We start from the raw sequence: 25,492 nt of genomic DNA, 5'->3' as shown, positions 1-25,492 counted from the left end.
AGTGGAGATGGGCTCACAGGAGGGATCAGGGATGTGCTCTGGGCTTTGTGGGATGGATCAGGAGCTGGGGCAAGGTTAAAGGTTTCTGGGGAAAAGTCAGAATTAAAACAGGTGACCTAAAAAGGGATGGATTTCTCATGCTTAATCAGGGTTTATAAAATCAATGTGTAACTGAACTGAATTCAAACACTGGGATATATAAGCAGAGTCCTTCTTTATTGACATCTGAGGAATTCATAATTCATTCAGAAGCAAACCTTTCAGGTGCTCATCTCTCTGGGTATATTTTCCCGTTAATCATATTTCTCCTAACGATCAGTTTTGAAAGTTGTCTTATTTCTGCAGTGCAAAAAACCCTGCCAGTGAACATTCCCCAATTGCACTCATAATTATTTCTGATTAAAAGTGCCCTGGCCTGACAGCACCAGGGAAATTAATAGGAGAAGCTTTCTACAAGTTTTAGAAGACGAGCAAAGACGTACTCACTCCCTCTTAAAATTATTTAAGCAGGTGCTGTGGGAAGCCATTGCTTTTATAATGCTCTTCAGATGTTTACAGCAAAACATTTTTTCCCAGTGATTGAATTTTTCGAAGTACTAAAATACCACGGAGAAATATGTTTCCCACCAGTTTTATGGCTCCCTGGATGCATTCTATACAAACCTTGTATCTGCCTGGACACAAACACTCTATTGCAAAAAGATATCTTGCCATTTTAACAAGCTGCGCTGCTCTGAAAGGATACACTGCATCACCAGTGGGAATGTCAGTACCTTAAGAGTAATACTGCTTTAAGGGTACTATTTTATTAAAGCAGACCTCAGTAATTTGTTCCTGACTGTTATACACCCTTATTTTATTAAAGGTATTTTACATCTGTGGAGGAGATTACTACCACTCCTATTTTCTCCACTGCTTGGCTTTAATGGATGGTGTGGAATATAATATTTATTAAGCCTAAGCAGGGGTAGGCATAATAGCAGAATTGTCCTTTATAACCTATTTTACACAGCTGTAAAATAAACCTTAATAAAGCAAGAATAATTATCCAGGAATATCCAGGAAATGGAGTATTCCTTCTGTTTCAAACATTTGAAAGGCTTAACTGCCGGTTATATGTGTACTTGAAGAAATTGAACTCAATAGTAATAATATTGATATTAGTTTGATACTATTTTAAAATATATTAAGAGGTTAAGTATCTTGTGTGTCATAATTGCTATGTTAGCATAAATCAATACATAACTGTAATCTCTTCATGGTGTTGGCTGTATATGATCCTACAAGATTATCCTGCTTCCTGCATAGCTTTGTTTTCCTGTTTCTTGGTATGATTTCTCTTGGTGACAGTCACTGGAATCTGTCCCAAAGGGAGAGATTTTGTATTAAGGACCTAATGTAGCTTTGCAAACTGATTCCTGATCAGATATTCCAGCAGAACTGCTAAAGCAATTCCTCTCTTCCCCTTGCCTTCTTGATTTCTTCCTCCTGTTGTCCTATTTATATATTTTTTTCATTGTGGAAATGATTTGGACTACAGTTACTACATTAATTATCCAAACTGACATTTTTGCAGTGTGTGAAAGGACAGGGTGGTATGTAAAATAGATGCACTAAGAACACCTACAGTATGACAACAAGTAGCAGGGTAATTGCTGAAAATGAAGTCTTTTCTGCTATCCCTTCTCTTCAACATCTGTTGTTCCATATGGAGTCATAAATATTTGCAACAAAATAGTTGAAGAAATAATCTCAACATTAATAGGGAAAAGCTGAATCCGCGAAGAAAATTGAAGAATCTTTTTTTTTTCTTGGCAAGTTTCTCCTACCCATCCTCATCTGACACTTTAAAATCTCAGTGGAGGAATAGTCAGACTACAGTGATGCTTAAAAATCACCATGGAAAAAAACCTTTGTGAATGTTAATAGGAGAGTTAGCTGAGAAAAATTTTATAACCTGATAATGACCATAGGAGGATTTTGTTTATTTTGTTTAATTTTCCTCCTCTCTTCCATGCCACAGTAATTTTACTACTAACCTTTTATTGAACAGTTCACATTTTCCCTTCTCTCTGTTGTCAGTAGAAATAATCCTCCTCATCGTGCTGAGGAGTGACAAGGTACTGTTACTGCCTGAACACAATAGTTACTTCAAATTGCCATATGGAAAATGCAGATCAATAGTATTTAAGCTTCCCTCTAGATTAAGAAGCAGCTTGAAGCACAGGACAACTTAAAATATTTTGGAATCGAAATTACCAAAACCTGCCTGAGGAGCAGCTCGTAGGAGAAAGCTGGGATAATAATAACATGGACAAACTACAAATTGTAAATAATTCTGAATATAAAAACCAGCCTTTTGAAGGCTCTTTATATATTTATTAGGAGCCTTAGTGGGAGTACTTAGGCTTCTCCTTAATAAACAGAATTTAGCCAGGTGACATCAGCTGTATTTGTTTTTCTTGATCTGTATATTTTCTTAATACTGAACTTTAGACTGAAGTTACATGCAGTGAAACTCTCTAGTTCTGATGTTGAGCCAGTGAATTGCTGCACTTTTTAATTCCATTTTTTATTATTATTGCAAACCAAGTATCTCATCTAACTCAGGTCTTTGTTTTTAAGGCTTGAATTAATAAAATATTTTCAGGTGTTTTTACTGCCAGTGGCATGTGAACATCAGAGTATATTGTAAATATGTTGAAGTTATAAATAGATATAATTTTCTGTGTTATTAATGAGAGTACACTGATGAAAATGTCAAAGCTGTATAATCATGCCCCTCTTGATAAAGAGTGCACAGATAAAGGCAGTTTGTAAACTGTAATTTCAGCCTTTTCTAGCGAAATCTTAATTTCTCTGCTTTTTGCCACCTCCTCCTATTCAAACCCCAAGTGGCAGCTCTGTGATGTCCTTTGGGAGGACACACCCTGGTCATTCCTGAGAGCAGGAATGGCGTGTCCAGTGGGATCAGGGCAGTGCCCATCACCTGTGCTGGCACTGCTGGGGCACCTCCAGTCCTGGGGACAGCTCTGGGACCCTCAGGACAAGAAGGACATTGAGGGGCTGGAGCGTGTCCAAGGAAGGGAAAGGAGCTGGGGCTGGAGCACCAGGAGCGGCTGAGGGAGCTGGGAAAGGGGCTCAGCCTGGAGCAAAGGAGGCTCAGGGGGGACCTTGTGGCTCTGCACAAGTCCCTGACAGGAGGGGGCAGCCGGGGGGGTCGGGCTCTGCTCCCAGGAAACAGGGACAGGAGGAGAGGGAACGGCCTCAGGCTGGGCCAGGGGAGGTTTAGGTTGGATATTGGGAAAAATTCCTTCATGGAAAGGGCTGTCCAGTCCTGTCACAGCTGCCCAGGGCAGTGGTGGAGTCCCCATCCCTGGAGGGATTCCAAAGCCATGTGCATGTGGCACTTGGGGACATGGTCAGTGGTGGCCTTGGCAGTGCAGGGGGAGCAGCTGGACTCCATGATTGTCCAGCTCTTTCCCAACCTCAACAATTCCATGACTCTATGGCCTGCATTTTCCTGCTGTGTTGTAAACAGTGAAAAAGTTTTATTACACACTTGTTCAGGATAAAATCGAGTGATTTCAGAGCACACAGGTGAAAACCTGCCTGGACACAGATAAGTGGAGCCTAGTTGATGGTAGTGTTCTCTGGTTGTTTCTAAAAGCTTTTAAGGCAGTGTGGAAATGTAGGAAATGTATCTATAATTGTTAGATAGTGTTCTCAAAGTGAAATTTTCTCATGGCAAAGCTCAGTAGTGAGCAATGCCTGTATCAGTCACCGGAAAACAAAATGAAATCTGATTTAAAGGTACTGCACTGGATTAATCTGCTGCTCCTCAATTGCATTCATTGACCCTGTTCATTCAGGGGCTGTAATTAAGAAAAACAGCAGTGACTTTAAATCTGGCACCTGAATCACAAGGTTAAAGCAGTAAATTTCTAAGTCTGATTGGTGCCTGGTTTACAGGAGGCATCTCTTTTCTCACTGATGATCAGGAGTCTCAGCTCCTGGCAGAGCAACAGTGAGTGAGGGGAAAAAAAGGCAGAGGGTTACGGAGTGTGGAGGATTTTGGAATTTATTAAGACACAGAAGGCAGGTAACCCTGTCCTTGCAGAATTAGAAACACAAGATATTTGAAATAAACAATGCTTCAGATTACAAGTTTTCATACTTACTTTGCTGTAAAAGAAAAAAACCAACCTCATTTTTAGTTAAGCAATACGGAAGTTGCCAAGATTTAAAATTATAATAAGAAGTCTCATTTTTTCAGAAAACTGATTTTGCAGTCAAAAATTAGAATTTTGGCCCTAATTCTGTAAAATACCCACGTTTGGACACCACGTACCCCTCCTGTGAAGTAGATGTAGAGCTGGAAGTCAGGGATCCTCTTGCCACTATGAAGATACATCAGTTTGGATGATTCTGTCAGATCTTTGGGCAAATGATGCTATTTCAAATACAAATGTTACTTTCAGGGATGAGTCACACAGACAACCCAGCTGATGTTGCAGATCCTCTGCTTTATTTTATTAAAAGTCAAAGGTCCATTAGAGTATCCAGCCTGTTCTGTAACTATGGGCCATTAAACGTAATCCCCATCACTCAGGTATGAAACTCAAAGAATTATAATTGTAATAAACCACTTTAGTCCTTGGGTTTCTGAATTTTATGCCACAGGCAGGGGAAAGGAGTGATCCAGCTACCATCTGTGTCCAAAACCATCTTCTTATCCCTGGCTGAAGGGTTTCTGAGATCAAATGTCTTGGTTAGTAACTAACAGGTTAATAACTGTAAATTCTGTATAAATTGTTTCTCTCTCCTCCATATGCCACGTATTTATTTAATGCATGAGTTACATTCTATGAGTGGTTGGAGGTGAACAGTGCTCACACAGCTCCAGGTAGATAAAGTTTTTAAGGACATGGGAAGAAATAACTTGGTGGTCTAACCAGTGTAAATTGTACCTTTAATTTTTCTCCCTTGTTTTGAGAGGGAATGTGGTGTGTCAAGTGGATCAGGGATGTGACTGATGGGTTTAAAAACATGCCTTCTGAAAGAAAATAAACCAGCTGGCAAATAAAAGTGCCTGTTGGTTTGGGCCGTGCAGGGAGCAATTCACATCCCCCTGTTCCCAGCGCTGTGTTCAGTCTGGAGGTTGATGCTTCATTTGCCAATCCCTGTTCCTGCAATTTAAGCAGAAGACAGAAGATGAAATACTTAAGCATATTGAATTAAGAGCAAGAAACTTCCTAGCAGATTTCTGTGTGCTTTCCCAGGATGATACTCCATTCACTGTTAGTGTTTACTGTGTATTTCTTTGCTCTGCAATATAATTCTTGCTTTCATCTATTCATCTGGATGTCAGCTAGAAATTAAAATAAAAAGACTGCGCTCTAAATGGATTCCTGAATGCTTTTATAAAGCATGGCAGGTTTAACAAACAGGCTCGATAAAAGTAGTTCCCACTTTGCTTCAATAATCAGAAAGGTTGTTTGTGTCCTTGCTCAGACTGGAGCTGTCTTGGCTTTATTTCTTGCTTATTCTATTGTATTGTATATGTGAGTGCAGCTTTTAGCATTTATATTTTTAGTGGTGTTTAAAATCAAAATCCTTAAATCAACACTATTTTTTTTCCATTAAAGAGATGCATTTGATATAGTCCACAAGAAATGCTTCCAGCACATGCCATTTTTAATTGCTTTACCAATTATGATTCCTCAAGTCTAGCTAATAAATTTCTGCCTAACTGCGCACTTACTCAGAGTATGGGCAAGATGTAGACACCGTTCAGATGTGAACACCTATTACAAGATTGAAATAGATTTCTAATGCATTTATCATTCATCTTTGCAGAGTGTGATTTCAATCAGAAAAAAAAATGATGAATGGTTTGACAGTTTCCACCCATATACGCTAAAACATAATATGCTGCTTCTAGTTTCAGCTATTACAGACTTTAACATGCAATGTGACCTTGGTCTGCAAAGCATGTTTGGTTAGCACAAAAACTTAATCATAAGAAGTCATAAGTAGAATCCTTCTTCTTTACTGCCCTTTTTCTGGGACTTGGAAATTTATTGCTTCTGGGACAGGTAGGATATGAACAATGGGCCAAATAGAGTCCAGGGTTATCTCATCTGTGTGAAAACTGCTGCTGAAAATCGATGTGACCTCTGCTACACTGTCATCCCAATTCCCACCCTCTGTGTCCTATTTGTCTTTTGGTAGAAGCTTAGATCTGTGTGCTGTCTCTATGTGTCTCTCTTGGGCCAGATTATCAAAATGAATCATTGCCTGCATACCTCTTATATTTCTATTTATTTTCCTGGTGTTGACTAGGTCTGATGAAATACGATTCTTTTTGCATTTGATCCTCACTGCAGCAAGCAGCACCTAATTTAGCTGTGTCTATCTCTTTAAAGAAGAGTAATACTATTTTGAAACTTCAATCTGCTGTACAGTAGCATTACAAACCATAGACCATGCAACCTGTCTTCACAGTCAATAGTAATTTTCCTTTCGGCCAATTTAATGTTATTACTTTCATCTCCAAATAGCAGAGATTTCTAGAGGTGTTAGAGCAGCTCCGGTTTTGTTATGCATACTTCATGTATTGCTTTCTTCTTCAAATGCCACTTCTGTTTAGTCTTTTGTGACTCTGTGGCTTAGCTGTTATTTCTGTGCAGCATCATGTGTGACAACTAATCAGGTTATTTAAAAAACTCTGCCGCTGATATATTTAAATATGAGAAATGGTGTGTCTGAATCAGCACAAACTTCGTGGTCTGAGTTTGTTACCCGAGCTGGGATTTTTTAAATGGATCACTTAAATTCCATCTAAGATGCTGGCTCTGAGGACGTGTAGAGGTTACTGGCTTTTGTTATTAGTCCTGAAAAATCATTAGGAAGGTGCTCAATTTAATGAACTCACAGAGCAAAGACAAAATACTCCCAAACCAGAGATTTCAAAGAATACTTGAAAGCTGCTAATGCTCCTGGTTTGTTGTTAGGTGGATGTTTCAGACACATGGCAAGAAGTGCAGCTCGATGGAGGCTTCTGGAGTGTGTTACACCAGAAAATAGTGCTGCTGTGGAGCTACCCTGGGTTAATTAGTTGTCAGATTATTTTTAAGTTGTTTATTCCTTAAAAACAGGAGTGGGAGAAGGAGACCTTTGGAATATGGTGTGGTCTAATTGTAAATCCAGGCTTTAATATGACCAAGGCACTTGACAGATGAAACTCTGGGGGCTGGCTGTGCAGCTTCCCTGAGCGAGCACTGGCATCAGGAGCTCATGGCCAAGGCAGGGATCACAGGCTTCACTAAAAAGGAGATACTCATCATGATTTCTGCAAGTGCAGGATCATGAGATATATATGTATAGACTGGATTTTCATGAAATACTGCACAGAAGTATTTTTTTAGCATTTCAGAGTAAAAGAAATGTACCGAATTTGGCTTTAGAGACAGCTAGATTTTAATTGTGTAGTTTTCAGCAATTAAAATGAATACGTGGGAAGAAGTACTCACAGGGATCTGAGAGAAGGAATACATCTACTGTCCTAAAATCTGCTTAAATTATTCTATTCAAAAATGGGAGTTCATTGGTGATAGTACTGATTCCTCACCAAATTGAAGGGATTCTTGAAAAAACCAGTTACTAACATTGTTCCTTTCTGGGTACACATTTCTGCTGTCCGTGCACAGCTTGATCTATAACCACACAATGCATTTGAAAGAAGGAGTGAAGGGGCAGCTGCCAGGCCCCAGTTTGCTCTCTGGAGGGGATGCTCCCGTTCCGTGCAGTGCTGGCAGAGCCGGGAGGGGATGGGTGGCTCAGTGGAGATTATTTACTGCTGAGCACGGGAAGGGGAAAGGTAAAGGAGTAAAGAGATGGGATACATTCCTTGATTAGAATTTTGCCAAGGTTATAGCAACAAAAAATGCACATCACAGAATGGCAAACATGATAGAGTGAAGACAGGTCATTCAGGTTTAATGAACTGCGTAATACTGTTATAATTCTGTAGTATAATTCTGTAGAATTTGAAGTATAATAGTCTGTACTCCATTACAGCTGTGTTACAGTCTCAGTGTATTGATTATTGTTCTGTACTATTTTGCAAACTTACCTTGGCAACAGTCCCAGCTGCCCAAAGACTGAAACAATGTTGATTTTACTAACTCACTTGTATTTTGACTTCCAGATAAACAAAATGCTAGTTTCTAGAAATTACAGTCACCTATATTTCCAATGCTTTCTGATGTCGCTTTTAAACCTATCTTTACAGAAGAGGTCCAAATTGCCATTCCAATAATGAAACCAACCTTAGATAAAGTCCAACTGGCTGGACAGGCCTTGCCTCCTGGATTTCCGGCGCCATTTCTTTTTGCTGATGGTCTTTCATCAGTAGAAACACTATTAACCAACATTCAGGTAAATTCTTCTCTACAGGGCCAGGTTATGTCATGATAGATAACATGTTTCTTTTTCACTCTTAAAAAAGTTTCAGAAACTATTTTGTATCTGCAGTTTCTCATCTCTTTTATTTAATGTCATGCTTAGGTTTCTTCTCTCTCTAGTCTCAGCAGTCCTGGAAGGGTTTCATACATTGTATATTTGACTTAATAATTGGCAGTAATGGTCATATTGAAATGCACCATTCTCATTATTGCTGCAGTGTTTCTCTCTGCAGTTCCTGAGGTCAGCAGAGACATGGCACTGTGTGTGTAACAAACCACAGCAGCAGGATGAATTAGCCAAAGCTGTACTGAATCATCCCATGCCACAAAATTCCTCATTTTCCTACACCATTGGCTACTTCCAATGCCCAGTTGTGCTCCAGGTCTGTAGGTTCCTGCTTCTAATCTTTCTGTTTTCCTAGAGGGTGTAAAAGAAACAAATGGATGAATTTTGCCACTTCTGAAAGAGAATGGTGTTTTCAGATCTTGCATTTATGTGTGTTTTAGGGCCTGCTGAAAGTGGCTGTGGACAATGCAAGAGTCCAGGAAAAGCAGATACAGCAGGAAAAGAAAGAGCTAAAGATGGAGCTTTGTAGAGAGCGAGAACTACGAGAGAGCTTGGAAAGGCAACTCACAGCTGAGCTGCAAAGCAGAGGTGAGTGAATGAAAATGGAGTTTAGGTATCTATTAAATGTGTAACCCTTTGGCATTTCCAGCTGGAGCTGTCGAGGACTCAGGGTTAGCTGACATCCATACTCCAGTGTAGTGCAGCAGTGGAGCAGCACTGGTAATGAAAGATGTAAATTTCACAAAACCAGAACGAAGCACACATTTCTGTAAGCAGAACAGTGGCTGAAGGATTATTACCTGGAGGGCAACTGGCCTCAGAGAGCTTTGGCAGGTTCTGAGGAGGGAAGCTGGTGCAGTTCCATGGCTTACAGGTGTACTAGCACCACTGTGCCCAGGTATTCCCAGCCTGATTTCTTCATTTGACAGCTTTAATTTCTTTTTGTTTTTGCTGTTACCCTCCAAGCATTGAGAATCTGTCTTACTGTGAGAAAGATATGGCTGTAATCTGGGTATTTAGGTGATTTTTGTCATTACTTCTCTAGCCCACATTTCTGCAGCTTCAGTGCTGCTCAGTTTCTCTTGTGAAGAACTTCAGCCCAACAAAATAGAGCTGTGAGAAATTGTCTGCCCAAGTGCAAGATCTGAAGCAGATAACCCTATATATTTTTTAGCGTCAGGAGAGTGAGGTACAGTAGCACACCCCAAATGGGTCATTCTGAGACAAAACCATGACTGGTTAGAAGCTTTTGATAGTAATAGGCAATTAAATTGGTAAATCCGAATTTCTCGCTGTGCCGTTCTGAAGGAGGCAGTATTCTTTTTAAAATTCAGATCTTCATCTGAAGGAAAGGAGCAGCACTTCATGTGCCAAAAGCTACTTCTAGATTACATCCGTGAAATCAGGAAGATAAAACGAGATAAGACCAAAAGTGTAGGTGCCAAGTCCTGTCTTCCTGTGCTTTTCGAATGGAAATTGGGTGTGTGGAACTGTCTGGAGTGCCAGATCTCGCTCAGGGCCACCAAAGGGCACTTCTCAGTCGAGTTGTGAAGGGTCAGTAAATACTATTTGCAGCTGTTAAATTGCAGTGGGTGTCCAGAAATGTTGCATCACCCAAGTGTGGTGGGACTGTATATTTCTGTAAAACAAAACTTCAGCTCCCTGTAGGACAACCCGCTGTGCCCCTCCTGAGTCCCAGTTAAGTCACCAAAAACCTCAGATCATTCACAGATTTGATTGCTCCTGACTTGAAAGAGAATTTCACCAATAAGCAGCATCCTCTGAATTGTTTGGCTTTCAGGTCATCACCACATGCACATCTTTATTGTTACAAGGGTCTCAAGCTAGAACTGCACCTTTGAATATCAAAAATAAACTAATTTTTTACTGCCTCCATCATCTATTAATTGTGCCCTAACAGCCATTCTTACATTGTATTTACATTTCAGCCACAATTCAGAAACGCTTGAAGAAAGAGAAGAAGGCAAAGAGAAAATTGCAAGAAGCTTTGGAATTTGAATCCAAGAGAAGAGAACAAGTGGAACAGGCGCTTAAACAGGCCACATCAGGTGACGGTCTCAGGATGTTAAATGGTAATGTCTTAGTTGGCCTTTCACAGTCAGCTTAAAATGATGTTGATTGAGTGAGGAAAAAAAAAAATCAGATGATGCACAGAGCAAATTTCAGAATAAACCCCCACAATTCTTTCCTGAAATAATGAAAAATCTATTTCAGGCCATGTGCTCTGGGTCGTGAATTAAAAAAATAAAGAAGTCTGCAACTAGAGAAACAGACAGAGCAGCTTACACAGAGATGACAAGAAATGCTGAATATATTACAGAGAAATCTGTTACAGTGCCAGCTAAGACAATGTGAAATTTGGTTCCTATAAGGTTCTCTGAACTCTTCTCTCCCAGCAGATTCATTTTTAGAACTGCTGAGCTTCATGTTAAAAGCCGTTTGGCTGAAGTTTGCTCAGCCTCAGGACCTATTAAGTTTGTTAAATATGTATCAGCTTTCAGAGCTGACTGGGTTTTGAACATTTCCCAAATACTCTTGTGAAACAAAAGCAAATCAGTTCATCTCCTAAACAGTGATTAAGTTCTGGCTACTGGGAGAATTTGCCTTTTGTGCTTAAGATGGTTCTGACCAAAGTTTAGAGCTTTGGTTTGAATCTTCAAGACTGAACCTAGTTGAGATATGATTAATTTCAGGTTCTGCAGCTCAGGTTTAGTCTGTGCATCCGTACCTGAAGTCTCTGCAGAGGCTCAGGAGTCAGAGTGACGCTCAGTCTCTGCTGCATTCTGGTGTCCTGTGGTGTGTTAATTTGTGCTGCCTGCTTTGGGCACTGCTAGAGACTGCAGAGTGCAAAAACTGCCTGACTGCTGAGCAAAAATAATGAATTTGGCTTGTGTGGAGTTCTCAGCTATGAGAGCTGCCCAGACTGTTCCCTAAAGCCAGGGCAAGGCTGTGTGTGTGAGCTGCCACCACAGTGCTCTGCGGGACTGTGAGCCGTGATTTATCAGGGCACCCAAGGGATATAAACCCTGTGAGGATGAGAGCAGCATCTTTCAGAAGCATCCTCTCATCTGCTGGTTTATAGCCCTGCAGAACCCTGGAAGCAGGGACTGGCTGGCGTCCCTGGAGCACTGGCAGTGGCCAGGGGGGATTCAGATGTGGATTTGCAGCTGCAGTCGCACCATGATGGGGGACAGTGACCAGGGGAGAGTGGGTGGCCAGAGCCAGCAAAAACCTTCTCCACCACGTCCACTGGATGAGACAAATGCCCAGACTGGATCCCATGGACAGAACCAGCACCTTGAGATGAATGTCAGAAAAAACCTAAAATCCTGATGTGCTGTAAGGTCACTCTCCTGGGTGCTGCCACTGCAGGGAAGCACCTGCTGCTCACACACCAGCCAGGAGCACCCAGCAGTTCTGGAAGCCACAAATTCAGGGATACCAGCGTGCCAACAGTGTGATTAACACACCTTTACATCTGCTAGTGTGGGCCTGGCTGCAGCAGTTTGATTTGCAGGCACACTCAGGTAGTCATATATATGTTAGTGCCTGCAAGCAGCTGATATTTACATGCTAATCTGATTGCGCATGCAAATCAGGTAGCTCATTAGCATCTTAATCCACAATTTAATTGCAGGTACAATTTTATGACAACAAAATGTGAAGGGCTATTCTGAGTATTTTTAATTTAACTCTGACAGTCTGTCTCATTTAACAGATGCTGTTACTAGTTACAGATGACTTTGTCATTTTTGGTATATACAACATGTACTCTGAAGGGTTTGAAAAGAAAGAACCTTTTCAGATTGATAGGTCAGTGCCCTGCACTTGCCTTAAGAACAGGAATCTGAGTAAGGAAAACCCTGCAGAATAGCAGTCACTTGTAATTTTATAAGTAAAAAGTTGTATCTGTGAAAATACTGCTTTTTTTGGATCATATATACATTTATAGAGCTGTATATGCACACACGACATATATTTCATTTACACATTTATTGCTGAGCTATTGCTCTCCTGTAAGGACTGTACTTTGCAGGGTTGCCCTGCTTTCACACAGAGCTCTGTTACTGCAGGGTCACCAGCAAAGCATCACCTCTGTGACAGATCCTGACACTCCAGCTGAAGGGATCTGTGAAAGCAACAGTGCAATTATTCTCTATTTGAGAAAGTTCAGAACAGGCATATTGCACCGAAAAACTCCCAAACTGTGCACACAGCTCTCTTTCAGGTGTGGGTTTTTCCTTCCTGCAATTCCTAAGTGCTGTATGATAAGGGAAGCAGATGTTTCTTCAGGATTTGAGGTGCCATGGATTCAAATCACATCCCCTTCATGCTAATCCTTGTTGGCACAAGGTGGATCATGGCATCTGTTATCGTAACACCCTGGGGTGTTGGAGCCCCCGCCCCCACCCCAAGGACTGTGCAGACAGAGGTATCACCAACATGAAATTAAATAGGTCCAAAGTGAGTGTCATGAGACTCCTTCTCAACTTGAAAAAAAAAAAAAGAGCACAGAGCACAGTCCTCTTTGGAAAGCTCTTCTCAGAGATCTGGAAATATTTCACATAATATGACAGCTGTAATTTTGGTTTGGGTGGTAACACATGCTCACACATCCCGAGCTGAGGTTTGAAATGCAATTTGCACAGTTCTTATCTGTAACATGCACTCACACAAACTGATACACACACCCCAAAACTGTTGCCTGGCCCTGGCTGTATTCTTCAACTCTGTAATTTGGAGGTATTTGGCTATATACAAGAGTCAATGTAGTTTAATATTATCGCAGTTTAATTTTGACTTTTATTTTTCATGTGTCAGATGCCCTCATTTTCCAAGAGGATTTTGTAGACATATTATTACCACGTGTTGGTTATTATCTGATCGTCAGACAAATGTGAAGCACGTTAAAAATAATTCACTGTGAGACCAGTAATGTTTGCACATTTTGGAAACAATTTACTACTGAAAATTCTATGAGGACCAAATGTTTTATGCAAGACCAATGTTAACTTGGAGAGCACCCTAGTTTGCTATAAATATTTTTCTAAAGATGCCTGAGAGAGGGGCAAAGGGGAATGCATTAATCTTCAGTCTCCCATCTTTCAGATGCTGGAATCCCAGACATGGAAATAGAACACAACGGAACCCAACATGACAGTGCAGCAATGCAAGGTGCAGTATGTACCACAGCTTCTCACCTGTGTGCTTGTCATTAAAAATAAGTGAAATGCAGAGTCATTTTTTTATCTGTTTTCCTGCTTTAAGATAAATGTGGATTACAGAACTTCAGTTGGTTTTGCTGTTTGATGTAGAAAACCTTTGTAAGAACCGTACTTTACAAGATCAGAAATTAACTTTAAGTAGACGTGGTATTTATCTGAGGTGATATTTAGAGGTGATACTTGTATTAAAACTGATATTTATCTACTAGGATAACACCCTTAGTTCAAAAGGGATTTTACATATGATTTACCTTTGTGAAATATTTTACCTCTGGTCCTTACCTACCTGTTAAGATCGCAGGTGTTTTCAAAAAATACATGAACTATAAGTGAAAAAGAAAAGCCATGTTCACATTATGGACATCTATCTGGTGCTGCTTTTCCCTCACTGTTCAGTGGCTGTGTGTGAGTGCAGCACCTCCAGGTATGGTTGGAGTGCTTCCCAAAGAGCAGTGAGTGAGTTCTGGCTGCAGGTCTGAGACATGAGGAGTTGTGAAATCCTTCTTGGGGGAGCCGAGGCAGGGAGCCCCAAGGGATATTCCCATGCCCCTTGGAAGCCTCTTTGAGCCACACAGAAACTCCACAGTCACCTGTGATAAAATTTGGTCTGAACAATTTGAACATTGAAATTCTCTGATTTTGGTGAAAGTCCACCTTGTAGAGTTTTTCTCCCTTCAGTCCTGTGCCATGTTCATTCCAGACCCTTCAGTTCTGTGCTGGCTGCTCTGGCAGCCTGGAGACAGCTGCCTCTTCCATAGAATTGCTGCTTCTTAGGGCAATTCCACCCTTTCTATTGCATCATGTAATGGTAATGTGCAAAAATCCCCTGTGCTGAGGTAACTAAAGGCAGTTTGTGCAGACAGGAGAAGGGCTGCAGTGCACTTAGAGACACAAACCTCACTTGAGCGTTTCTCTTCAGCTGGGGAAGGTTTGACTTGCATACCTCTGGTATGCATCTGTTGTCCATCTGTCATCCTTACAGGAAAGCTTTCAAATATTTCTAGTGCTGTCTCTTCTTGTGATTTTAGGTTCATATACTCTGTATTACAGAGCAGGAGAATCACAGCTTTATTGTAATGCAGATAGATACATCTGACATATGTGTGTGTATATATGTGCACATCTGATTAGAGCTGTGCTCTCAATATTGCAATTGGAAAATCGCTGCTGCCAGAAATAGTCAAAATATTGCATGAGCACTTGGGACACATGTATTTAAGTTCAACAAGGGAAATGTTCCTAACATTTGTGATCTGTTCATGGTATCTGCTGAGAGGAGTGTTCAGTGCTCTTCCAAACAACTCTGCGAGTCAGAGGTGCATCTGGGCAGACTCTAGTAAAGAAAAGAAAGGAAATTTCAGTTTTCAGTTGAGAAAAACCATTACACTTGGCTGAAATGTGTCTTTACATCAAAAATTATTAGGAATACTGTGAGGAAAGTGATGCACAGCCACTTCAACAACTGTTTACTCCTGGAAGGAGTCAAGAGAACTTTCTTACATTACCTGTAATTTATTAATACACAGTAAAACTTTGTGATTTTACCACTTTTATTTCAGGTTTCGTTTTTTTGGTTTTTTTTTTCTTTTAATCTGATCCCAACTACATCATCCCTTCAGTTGAGAGACGTTTTGGCTCAGGAAGTTTTTGTTCGGGTCAAAAGCGTGGCCCCAGGGAGAGCTGGATATTCCCTGTGTTCAGTGTCCCTGGGCTTGGAGAGAACAGGACATGGCCTGAGCAGCAGGAGCTGCAGCCCTGTCCCTGTTCCTCCATGGCAAAACCATTCCCTTCCCTTTCTGCCCCACTGGCTCTGACCTCCCTGGCCTGGTAATCCTGCTTGTAGGGAGATGTGAGGAGCTGAGCTAAAGTGAGGTCACTAAACACTCTCAGCTGATAAAAAGCTTTCTGGAGAGCTCTCCATGGAGCTTGTTTAGATTTCAAAGTGTTCCTGTTCTGTAGCACCGTCTCTTTCATTTTTATTTATGCTGATACTGTAATAACTTTTTATTCTCTTTCCCTTTGATTACCATTCGTGTTCCTGACAGCTCCTATTGCTGCTGCAGCTCTAACAATTGGAGCACACTCCCTCACTGCCCCTGTCATTTGCTGCCTTTGTTTTTCGGGCCCTGGGAGGAGGAAGGGGCAAAACACATGTCCCTAATACAAAGCTGTTTCCAAGCTTCCAAAATCTCTTTCTATTGCTCAGAAAAAAAGCTTTAGCATCAATGCAGAGCTTTCTTTTTCTGTTGTCAATAGCTCTGCTGGACAGAAATCTATCATTCACACAGTGCTTTTCCTTTGAAATTCAATTAGTTCCACTGCCAGTATCTCCTTAAGACGGTTTAAAGGAAAATTACAGAACTACTGCACAGCCACCTTTCACAGTGATTAAGTCATATCATATTTTATGCTCATTTCTTAAAATGATTTTATTAACACAAGCTGTTCATGTACTGCGTTTCTGATCTGCATTATAAATCTTTTCCATTTAGTTGACTCATTTTCCCTCTGCTTTGTGTATTAATTGAACAGAAATTTCATGCAGACAAGACTTACAACTTTTTTGAACTTTACAGTCTAATGCCTCCATCCTCCATATCCCAGATCTAATTCAGAGCTGGAGCTGGTAGGTTTTTAGCTGGCAGAAGATGTCAGTCAGTGGTAGCTGCAGTGGAGCAGAGTAGGGGATGAGCACACAGACACCCTCCTGCTCCTCCTTGCACTGCTCACTCCTGGGCCAGCACCACAGTGCATCAACCATTTTATCAGCCAATCTCCCTTCCACATAAAATAAACATACTGGGTGTCATTAAGTGCACCTTCAGATCAATGATTTTTGCAAATGACATTCAAGTACCATTCGAGTAGTGCATTTTTGCTGATAAAAGCAAATTAAATTAGCACAACTACAAGTGTGCTGATAAAAACTAAAACCGAACAGCAGCACCATTAGCTAACAAAGTAATATTTTCTCTTTACTGCTTTCTGCCATTTAGTTATTATCCTATTGGAAATCTAATTATAATCCTTTTACTCCCTAGTCAAACTTCACAGTTTTTGCAAGCTTAGCACTGACAAGTGATTTCATTACATTTGATTGCCCGCGCCCAGATTGACTTAACTTCACTCCGAGACCTAAAAGCCCTCTCAGTTTCTCAGATTCCCTGTTTGCACATTACAGCAACAGCTCCTTTAATTAATTAGCATGAACAGCAGTAACATGAACTGCTGAACAGAAAATAACATCATTTTATGATCGCAGGGAGACTTCTCCTTTCGCATGTTTATACCTTAGTTAACTTTTGTATTACAATATTTCATTGTTAGGGGATATTGGAACAATCAGCAAAGCAATGTTAGCTTAAAATCTTAAAAAGTAGGTGTTACAGTAATACTTGATAACAACAATTTACGAAAAAATAAAATACTCTGAATTTCAGGAAGGAGGCAGCAGCATAGGCGGGCAGGCCAGTGTGCTTCACTGTGCCTGCAACAAGAGGGTCACCCAGGGCTGCTGCTGCTGCTTTTGTTTGTGACATAACCTGGCAGAGATTTGGCACAAAGACTCTCAAGTTACCATGAATAACATTTTATATTTATCTGTTTGTCAAAGATGAAGGACTGTTGAAGTTTGGAATGTATTTTGGGTTTGATCATTTAGAAAACTGGGCTTTAGTTTATTAATAGTCTGATCTAACCAGTGAGTTTTCAAATCAAACCTGCTATATCTGTGTCTTAGGCCTGTTTTCTTCCTCCTGCCCGAGCTTTGTTCTCTCCTTCGTGCATGTCCTCCTCTGGAGGCTGTGAATTATTAAACCCCTGGTAGTTAGCTCATGCTGTGTCATTGCAGAGTCTCTAGAAAAGCTCTTCTAAAGCTCCCGGCAGTTCCGAGATGCGACTCCGTGCCCACACTGGCCACGTGCAGCTGAGAGCTGCCCCATCAGCTGCTCACCAGGAACGGGGCCTTACAGTGACTGAATTGAAATCCTGGGTTTAGTACAAGTTTCTTTAGCTCTGTTAACATGGATGAGGAAATACTTGACAAGGTTGACTCAGCAGCCAAAGTGGGGAAGAAACTCTTAACCCAGCAGCTCTGTGAGTGAGCAGCCCTGGAGGGTCAGGCACCACGGTCCTGAGGGAAGGAGAGGTTTTGGTACCAATCTCAAGGCATCCCCAGGGGCTCAGCCAGCTTGAGACATCAGAGAGGGCACCTCTGCAGGGGTGGAGAGATGCCATAGGGAAGTGTGAGGGATTAAAACAAACCAACTTTTGCTGGTTGCTGCTCACAGAACCAGCATTTATTGACCCTGTTCTTTCTAGGTCTAGAGAGAGCCATGCCCTGCTCTTTCACTGCTCAGTTTGAAGGATATTTGCAGATCAGAGAGGTTTTGCTGGACGACTAATAAGCAGGCAAAGAAGTCATTTTTGCTTGTCATTCAGCTGAATTGACCGTCAGCCCAGGTCCATCTTTCCTTCATGGCAGCAAAGGGATCCTTTGCTGTGTTTTGGTAATTGCTCTGGTCCTTACCCATGATCAGGGGCCTTCCATGCCTGCAGTACTCCTGTGTCCCAAGGGCTTTAGGGAAGGAGGGTTTTTCTCAGGGGTGTGATCCACAGTAGAAGCAGACTGATTTTGTCTGATTTTTCCTTTGTACAAAGACACTGGTTCAAACTAATTAGCCCCAGCTTTGCAAGTTAATTTATTGTTACAGCATTGCATTTCCCATGTGTTGCTTCATCCAAAGCTGGGCTTGGCTCTGATCTAACTGAGCTGGTGTTTACCCGGTCTGGGAAGGGTGGAGAGCTCAGCTCCTGTGCAGTTGGACACTTGTGGGGTATCCTGTAGGACTCCTAGATCCGAGCCCTGGAGCAGGAGCTGTGCAGAGGCTCTGAGAGGGCCCAGCCTGGCGCAGGGCTGCCCTCGCCTCCCCTGCCCCTGCTCTGGCCACACAGGCAGCTCTCAGCTCCACCTGATCCTATTCCAGCTGCTCTCCCAGCTCCTCCTCCAGCTCAGCTGGCAGAGCAGGATTCCCAGTTTATTATTTCATCCCTGCTGCTCATATTCTCTGCAGCCTGTAGTGCTGGGTTGTATCTTATAAATTACATGGATAATGTACAATTATTGATACAACATATTTATCTATTTTCTCACTGTGTAGCAGATCCCAAATTTTCATTCCTTCAGTGAGTTTCTCCACAGTTCACACTGTCTCTCAGATCCCTGGCAATCCCAAGGTATAGCTGCAGCTGGAGTTTCTTCTCTGCCTGGACTGGATTTGCACACCAGCATTGCCAGGGCACATTGGGAGGGTACATGTGAAAATATTGTTTTAAAGTAGTTTCAGGGAAATAAAGCTGAATTCTAAATTTAAACCAGAGCTCTTACAAACAAAGCCTCACAAAGGATTCAGAAAATTCAAAAAAGAAAGCAAAAAGTTGGTGAATAAATATGCAGATGATGATTATTGCCTTTGGATTCATCCTTTCTGCACCCATTAAAACCTTGAAAGAAAGAGACAAATGGTAATGCTGTGCCTAAAAAGAGTGCAGGAGCTGCACCTTCCCTGGGCTACAACACGGGCAGGAGAACGCCATCCTGAGGGAAAATTCCAGTTATTAACACAGACTCTGGCTCACCAAGAAACTCGGAAATCTTTGCTTGTCTTACGCATTGTGAAGGGGAAAAAACCTCCTTTCTAAATGTCTTGCTTATTAAGCCAGTCATGCATTGCTCTGTAGGCTGTAAAGCAGTGTAACATGCACAGGGGGCTCATAAGCATATTTAGTGTTAGGGAATATCATTTATACAGTTTTTATATTGTCAGTATTACCCCTAGAGAATGAGATTAGGCTTTAAACTACTGTAAATCTACGCTTTTGCTCACCTTTGTATAATTTCATTTTTTAATAGAATGAAGCCCACATAAATGAATATTTGATTAAGGGATAAACCTGATAAAAGAATACATTTATGGCACACAGATTTATTCAAATCTTTGCTATATAATACGGTAAAGTGCTATAAAATGGTCTGTAGCTTGCAGTCAGCTGCACTGAGGAGATGGTGAATATTCTCCAGAAAAGATTAATTTGACAACATCACATTGTCTTCCCTGTGTAAGTGGGGGCACAGCTGCTCCCAGCACGTTAATTCCTCAGAGGTGGTTGCTGTGTGACGTGGTTAATGCCATGAAATTCAGTTTATTGCACAGCAACAAAAAAGTATTTTAATTTCTGGAGAATAATTGAGGGTGTTATAAAAAAGGAGATATTTAACTATGCACTTTCTGTTCACTGATCAGTGGTGTCTCCTGGGTGGCTGCACTGGGTTTGAGCTGTGGCATTTACTTTTGTCTCTTAGAGGTATTCCAGATACCTCCACTGAACTTTGCTTGAGAAATAAAGGGAATTGGAAGGAAATATGGAAACCTGTTCCAAAGTTTAGTCAGCCCACAGTACCCTCAATGTCTTCATCTTACCTTAATTTAAAAAATAATACTTAAAATTTAATAAGAATATAAAGAACAGCCTCCCCTGGGAAGAAGCCATGTGCAGCTTCCTAATGATCATGAGAAAAAGAAAAAAAAAAAACCACAAACAAACCCCACAGTGTTCAATCCTTGCATTTCTGCTCACCCCCCCAGGCTTTAGCAATTCCCCAGTAGGTTTAAGACAAGCATTTTCAGCAGCCAATGGCCTGAAACTAATTTTAGTCCTTTCTTTGGAGGCTCCCAAACGTTCCTCTGGAGTTGTTACGTCCCTGGCTCTTGTGATCTTTATTTGTGCTTACATCCAAAATACATATTAAATCATGTTGGTTTGGAGAGTCTGAGCCTCCTTAAAACCACGAAACATTCAATTCCTAATTAGCTGTTTCCTGTTCCTAATGAAGTGAACATGTCGGATTTGGATTAAAATTCAGCTACTGCTCTCCTCTGTTTATGGTTCCAGATGTTTTTGTTTTATCTAGGAGGTTACTTTGACAGCTACTGCTAAATGATAAATCACTCATATTATAGCTGAAATGCATTTTGAAATTGAAATGTGGCAAACTTGGAGATTGCTCCAAGGATCAGTGTCAGTTTGCAGGTCAATACTTGTTCGTTCCTTAGGAGTGCTCAGTATTGGCATATGTAAAACAGTAATGGGAGAGATGTCAACATTATACAAAATGCTGCTCCATATTATCATTTTGCTATCATCTTCCAGATCAGTACTTGCGGATTTAGCTGGGTGGATTCATGATTCATTGTATAATGAACAGGAATATGGATTCTTGTTAGCTTCAGTTTCTGTGGGCATTTCAATATTTATTTTTTCTCTGGGCTTAAAGTTGCTTAATGTGAAAAATCACAGTTGATAGGTACTATAACTAGGAATATTTTTATGAAGTGCTTTTCTGCTTCATTCTCTAAATAAAGAAATAGAATTTTAAGCAAAATGTGGTGGTTTCTGAATGAAAGAACAGTTTTCCAAGAACAGATCCTGATTTACATTTTTTGAAAGCAATGCAGTTTTGGTTTAACACCCTGTTCCCTGGCAGGTTTTGTGCAGTGACAAGGGTGTGTGGTAAAGCTGGTGCCTTGTCCCTGGGTCTGTCCCAGGGAGGCAGCAATCCAACACGGGCTGCCTTTGGGAGAAAAAAAAAATGCCTTAAAGAAAGGAAATCTTAATCAGAGTGTTCATAACCTGTCCTGAGCCATTGCTGGCAAACACCAGGGCAAGTGGTGCTGGGTGTTTGTCATTTCTTGCGGGCTTGACCAGGTGTTGTCACCCAGTGCCTCCTTTCCCTACACAAAATGTGCCCACGTGCTGGACAGTTCAGTTCATATCACTTCAGTTTATATCACTTGTAGATCTGGTCATTTGAGGAACAAAAAAATCCACAACCAAGTGAAGAAACCACCTAAGAGTCAGTTAATTATGAAATGTTCAACTGTGCAATTGACCTTTTTCTTCTTTTTTCTGTTTCCTCCAGAAAACAGAACATACATCAAGCCGACCATCATGTACTGAAGGAACCACCTACTGCTGAAAAATGTATGATGACCACTATTTGAAGACTATATAGTTCCTGAGAAATGTCCCTTCCAACCTTTGATGCCTTCAGTACTGTGTGAGGAACAGGATTTGTAGCATGAAACTTGAAGGACAATTTCAAGCAATTTACTGTTGCTGCATTGAAAACTGCCGTATTAAGAAATCCTGAGACTTTTTACAAGCTTACCATACCAAACCAAGCCTGTCACAACAGATCATTTTTAGGTCCCCGGAGATAGAAAGGAGTTTTAGTATTTTTAAGCACATACATGAATTATTTCCCCTCTCCACCCCACCCCAAAAAAGAACTTTTTTTTTTCCTTAGGAGGTGGCTATTACTGAATAGCAATGGCACAATGATTTTAAGCCACAATGGTCCTCACTGGCTGTACATCATACAAGTCCAGTTTATCACTGAAACTGTTCAACATGGAGCTGTTTCGATTGTGTTTATAAATTAAGCTTTGTTTACTGAAGCAGATACTCGATATATATTACGTTTTAAAAAGAAATGTGTGTACATTTTTTAAAAGAACGATGTAAAAATTGTCCTTTCATTAGATGACCAATTCAAAAGTGTGAGCTAAACCCTAATAGCTGACGTAATATGAGGATTATAATTGATGCTTTTTTTTTTAATGCTCAGTTCAGCTTGGCTTTTGGTCTTTTAAGATGGAAAAATGAATATGCAGTAGAGTGTTAGATAATGGAAACTTTTAAGTATGGTTTCTCTGTTGTACCATATTAAGTTAAAGTACACATTCTTTGTTAAAAATGTTCTTGCTAAAAATACAGTATTAAAAAGTTTTTTGTTTGACTTTGGAAATCTTTTAAGATTTTTTTTTGGACTGTGAATTCCCATAGTAACTGTACTAATGCAAACCAGTGTTTTGCACTAATTAAAATACTTGAAGAAATGACTTAATAAAGAGGGTGGGTTGGTATTAAACATTTTCCTAATTATTGTTATGTTCCAGATTCTGAACTTTGCAACTGAAACGTTCCCTTCTCAAAACATGGGACTGAAAGCTGGTTGGAGTCAGGTGGAATTAAGTGATCACCTGTTCCCTCTTTACTTTCATTGCTGGGTCAAAGGCACGGTGCTTATTTACTTACAAGCTCCTGTTGATGTACACATGGTTACACACATGTGCCCTGAATATAAATCACTGTCACTTAAAAAAGACCTTTAAATAGATCTACGAGGCATATATTTCCTGTGATTATGTTTACTTCTGTCTGCATCTATGTGTGGAGTGTTCACAATTTCTTCCATTTTTAGCACTGCGTTTTTTTCTCATTAGCAGGCTTTTGTAAACAGGCTCTGCCTCTGTGACACAGCAGAATGGAATCACCTGATTTTTTTGTTCATAAAAGAAATGTTTTAGCTTACCCAGTGTCAGTTCAAAGAAACATGTTGCCCTCTGTTCTACAGGTGATCAGGTGACTTACCAGAATATTCTTCCAATGTACAAATTGGGTTTGTTCCATATTATTTTTATAACAGGTGTTCTAATAACTGCATTAATCATGCTGCCGTTGATCAGTCAATCAAAAGTTGAATGATACAAAGAAATAGGAGCATTAGGAATTGAATTCAGAGTCCTCCTGATTCTTAATAAATGCTCATGTGTGAATAAAACATTGGAGCACCAGAACTTAAATTGTACCTTTAGGTATTGCATTAATTTTAGTTTCAATTCCAGTGGGATTTTCTGAAGTGAGGGCTGGACTTAATTTCTAAATCTTATTTTTAAAAAGGAATTGAAACAGCCCTTGGGGTGCTGCAGCATTTCTGGCTGACCCAGTGCTGGCAGTGCTCTTGGGAAGTGCACATTTTGATCTTTGCTCAGTTACCCACTATTGTGTAGTTTAGAAAGACTTAAAGTAACTAAATAGCTCAGTCTTTAAAATACCAACGTTTTTTTGCACTTTTCTTCAATCTCCATAAAGGCTTTTTGAACATTTTTCCCCTCAGTGGCTGATGTACACACTCCTAAGGCAGCACTGAGCCTGGCTTGATGAGCTCGGGTTGATTCCTGGTCTGCCCATCCCAAGATAGTTTTAAGTGCCAAAATTCTGACAAACGAGGTTTAGGAGACTGATAAACTTGAGAGACTGACTCTGTTTTCAGTCCTTCCTAGGTGGCTCCTGGTAAGTATTGACAAAGCAAGAGGCTGAGGGGTTTGGGTGTCAGCTCAGCCTGACGAGCACACCTTGCGTGGGAGAAAGGTGTTAAAGCCACCCCGGGGTGGATGAGGGCAGGAGCAGCCTCAGCCTTCACCACCACACTCCTCCTCACCAGAACAGCCCCAGCTGGCACGCAGAGAGGGACAGCACCTCTTGGGGTTGGGGTTTTTGGGTGGTTTTGTGTCTGGGGGTGGGGCAGAGGGACACGGGTGGCCCCTCCTGCTGCAGGGGGGGCTGTGGGCAGTTCGACTGGGCATGTTTGGGGTGCAGCACCCACGGCCCCTCTGCCAGTTCTGGGTCCCTAAGAGCCTCTCCAGGTGTGTGGCTGCCCTTTGGAAGGGCCATGGGGCTGGTGTTGGCTGGACACAAGGTGATCCTGCCTGAAGGCAGGCAAGGGCATGGCTGGTGGATTGCAGCAGTGTTCTGCATCCTGTGCAATGCAGGCCATAATAAACCCCAGAGGATCAATAGTGCCCAATCTCCATTTGAAGCCTGGATCTATAGCAATCCACAGCGAGAACACTCCTTTGGAAATGCACGGCTGAGCATTAAAACCTGAATGCTGCTGTAAGTAGTTGCTGCCTACAAGGAAGTGGCCCATAAATGTATTTATTTACAGGCTATTTTTGGTAACATAACAAAATGTGGGCTAACCTGAATTGTTATAAACTTCCTTTATGGCCTCGGCTGATCTCCACAACCCCTCCTATGGCTGTGCATGGATTGAGCCCTAAATACACGTGGGACAATTCCCAGCCTGGGCTTGGATCTGGGACCTTTGGCAACAGCACTCGTGGAGGCACTTCCCACCTTCCCACTGCTGCCTCCTGCTGTGGTCCAGCAGCATCCGCCTGCCCAGCTGTCCTTGCTGGGGTGGATTGAGGAGGGACAGAGAGGGGAAGGAATTTTCAGAGAGTTTTTTAAAGCCAGGTTGTGTGCTATCATCATTTCTAAGACGTACTGCAAATGTTCAAGCACTTGTAAAACCACTATTAATAAACATTCTGACTGTAGCTCTGTCTGCTAAAGGGCATCTTTTGATGATTTGAAGCTGTGATGGAAGGGTAGAAAAAAAATATTTTTATAATGATGTATTATAGATGGATAATGATTTGCTACTGCTTTATATTTGTACATCAAAGAAATCAATTGAAATGAGCCAGTCAGCATCAGCAGAGCACAAGTGCTGCAGTTTTTGTGGGTGCTGCACCCACCCTTGCCTTTAGCCTGAACCTGTTTGGGTCTTCTGTTGGAATAGAGCATCTAAGAATGTTTGGATGTGGGCATCTAAGGCAGGGGAAAAAATCTTTTTGGAGCTCATTTTTTAAAATAAAAACTCAATTTTTCTGAGTTTCCATTAAAAATGCAGTAAGATTTTACTACATCATCATTATATGATTCTGTTGACATAACCCAAAACTGTGAAAGCAAATGTAGCACCATACATTAAAATGTTCTTATGATAAGTGATACTTTAAAAA

The 25,492-nt window shown here is 41.1% G+C and overlaps 1 protein-coding gene across 2 annotated transcripts in view; it reads left to right on the top strand.

Moving 5' to 3' along the window:
• The window catches only part of DACH2 (dachshund family transcription factor 2), a 249,558-nt gene extending 226,920 nt beyond the window's left edge, over positions 1-22,638 (top strand). The window contains exons 8-12 of one of the 2 annotated variants that reach the window (XM_048319119.1): positions 8,297-8,442; positions 8,976-9,123; positions 10,485-10,604; positions 13,666-13,731; positions 21,760-22,638. In XM_048319119.1, coding sequence (XP_048175076.1) covers positions 8,297-8,442; positions 8,976-9,123; positions 10,485-10,604; positions 13,666-13,731; positions 21,760-21,797 — 518 coding nt within the window. In that variant the 3' untranslated portion in view covers positions 21,798-22,638. Of the gene's footprint in view, positions 1-8,296; positions 8,443-8,975; positions 9,124-10,484; positions 10,629-13,665; positions 13,732-21,759 lie in introns of both variants that reach the window. The other variant, XM_048319118.1, reaches the window with a different exon arrangement.
• The last annotated feature ends 2,854 nt before the right edge of the window (positions 22,639-25,492 follow it).

Source organism: Corvus hawaiiensis, chromosome 14, assembly GCF_020740725.1.
Source record: "Corvus hawaiiensis isolate bCorHaw1 chromosome 14, bCorHaw1.pri.cur, whole genome shotgun sequence".
Taxonomy (NCBI): domain Eukaryota; kingdom Metazoa; phylum Chordata; class Aves; order Passeriformes; family Corvidae; genus Corvus; species Corvus hawaiiensis.
This window is presented reverse-complemented; position numbering and strand designations above follow the sequence as displayed.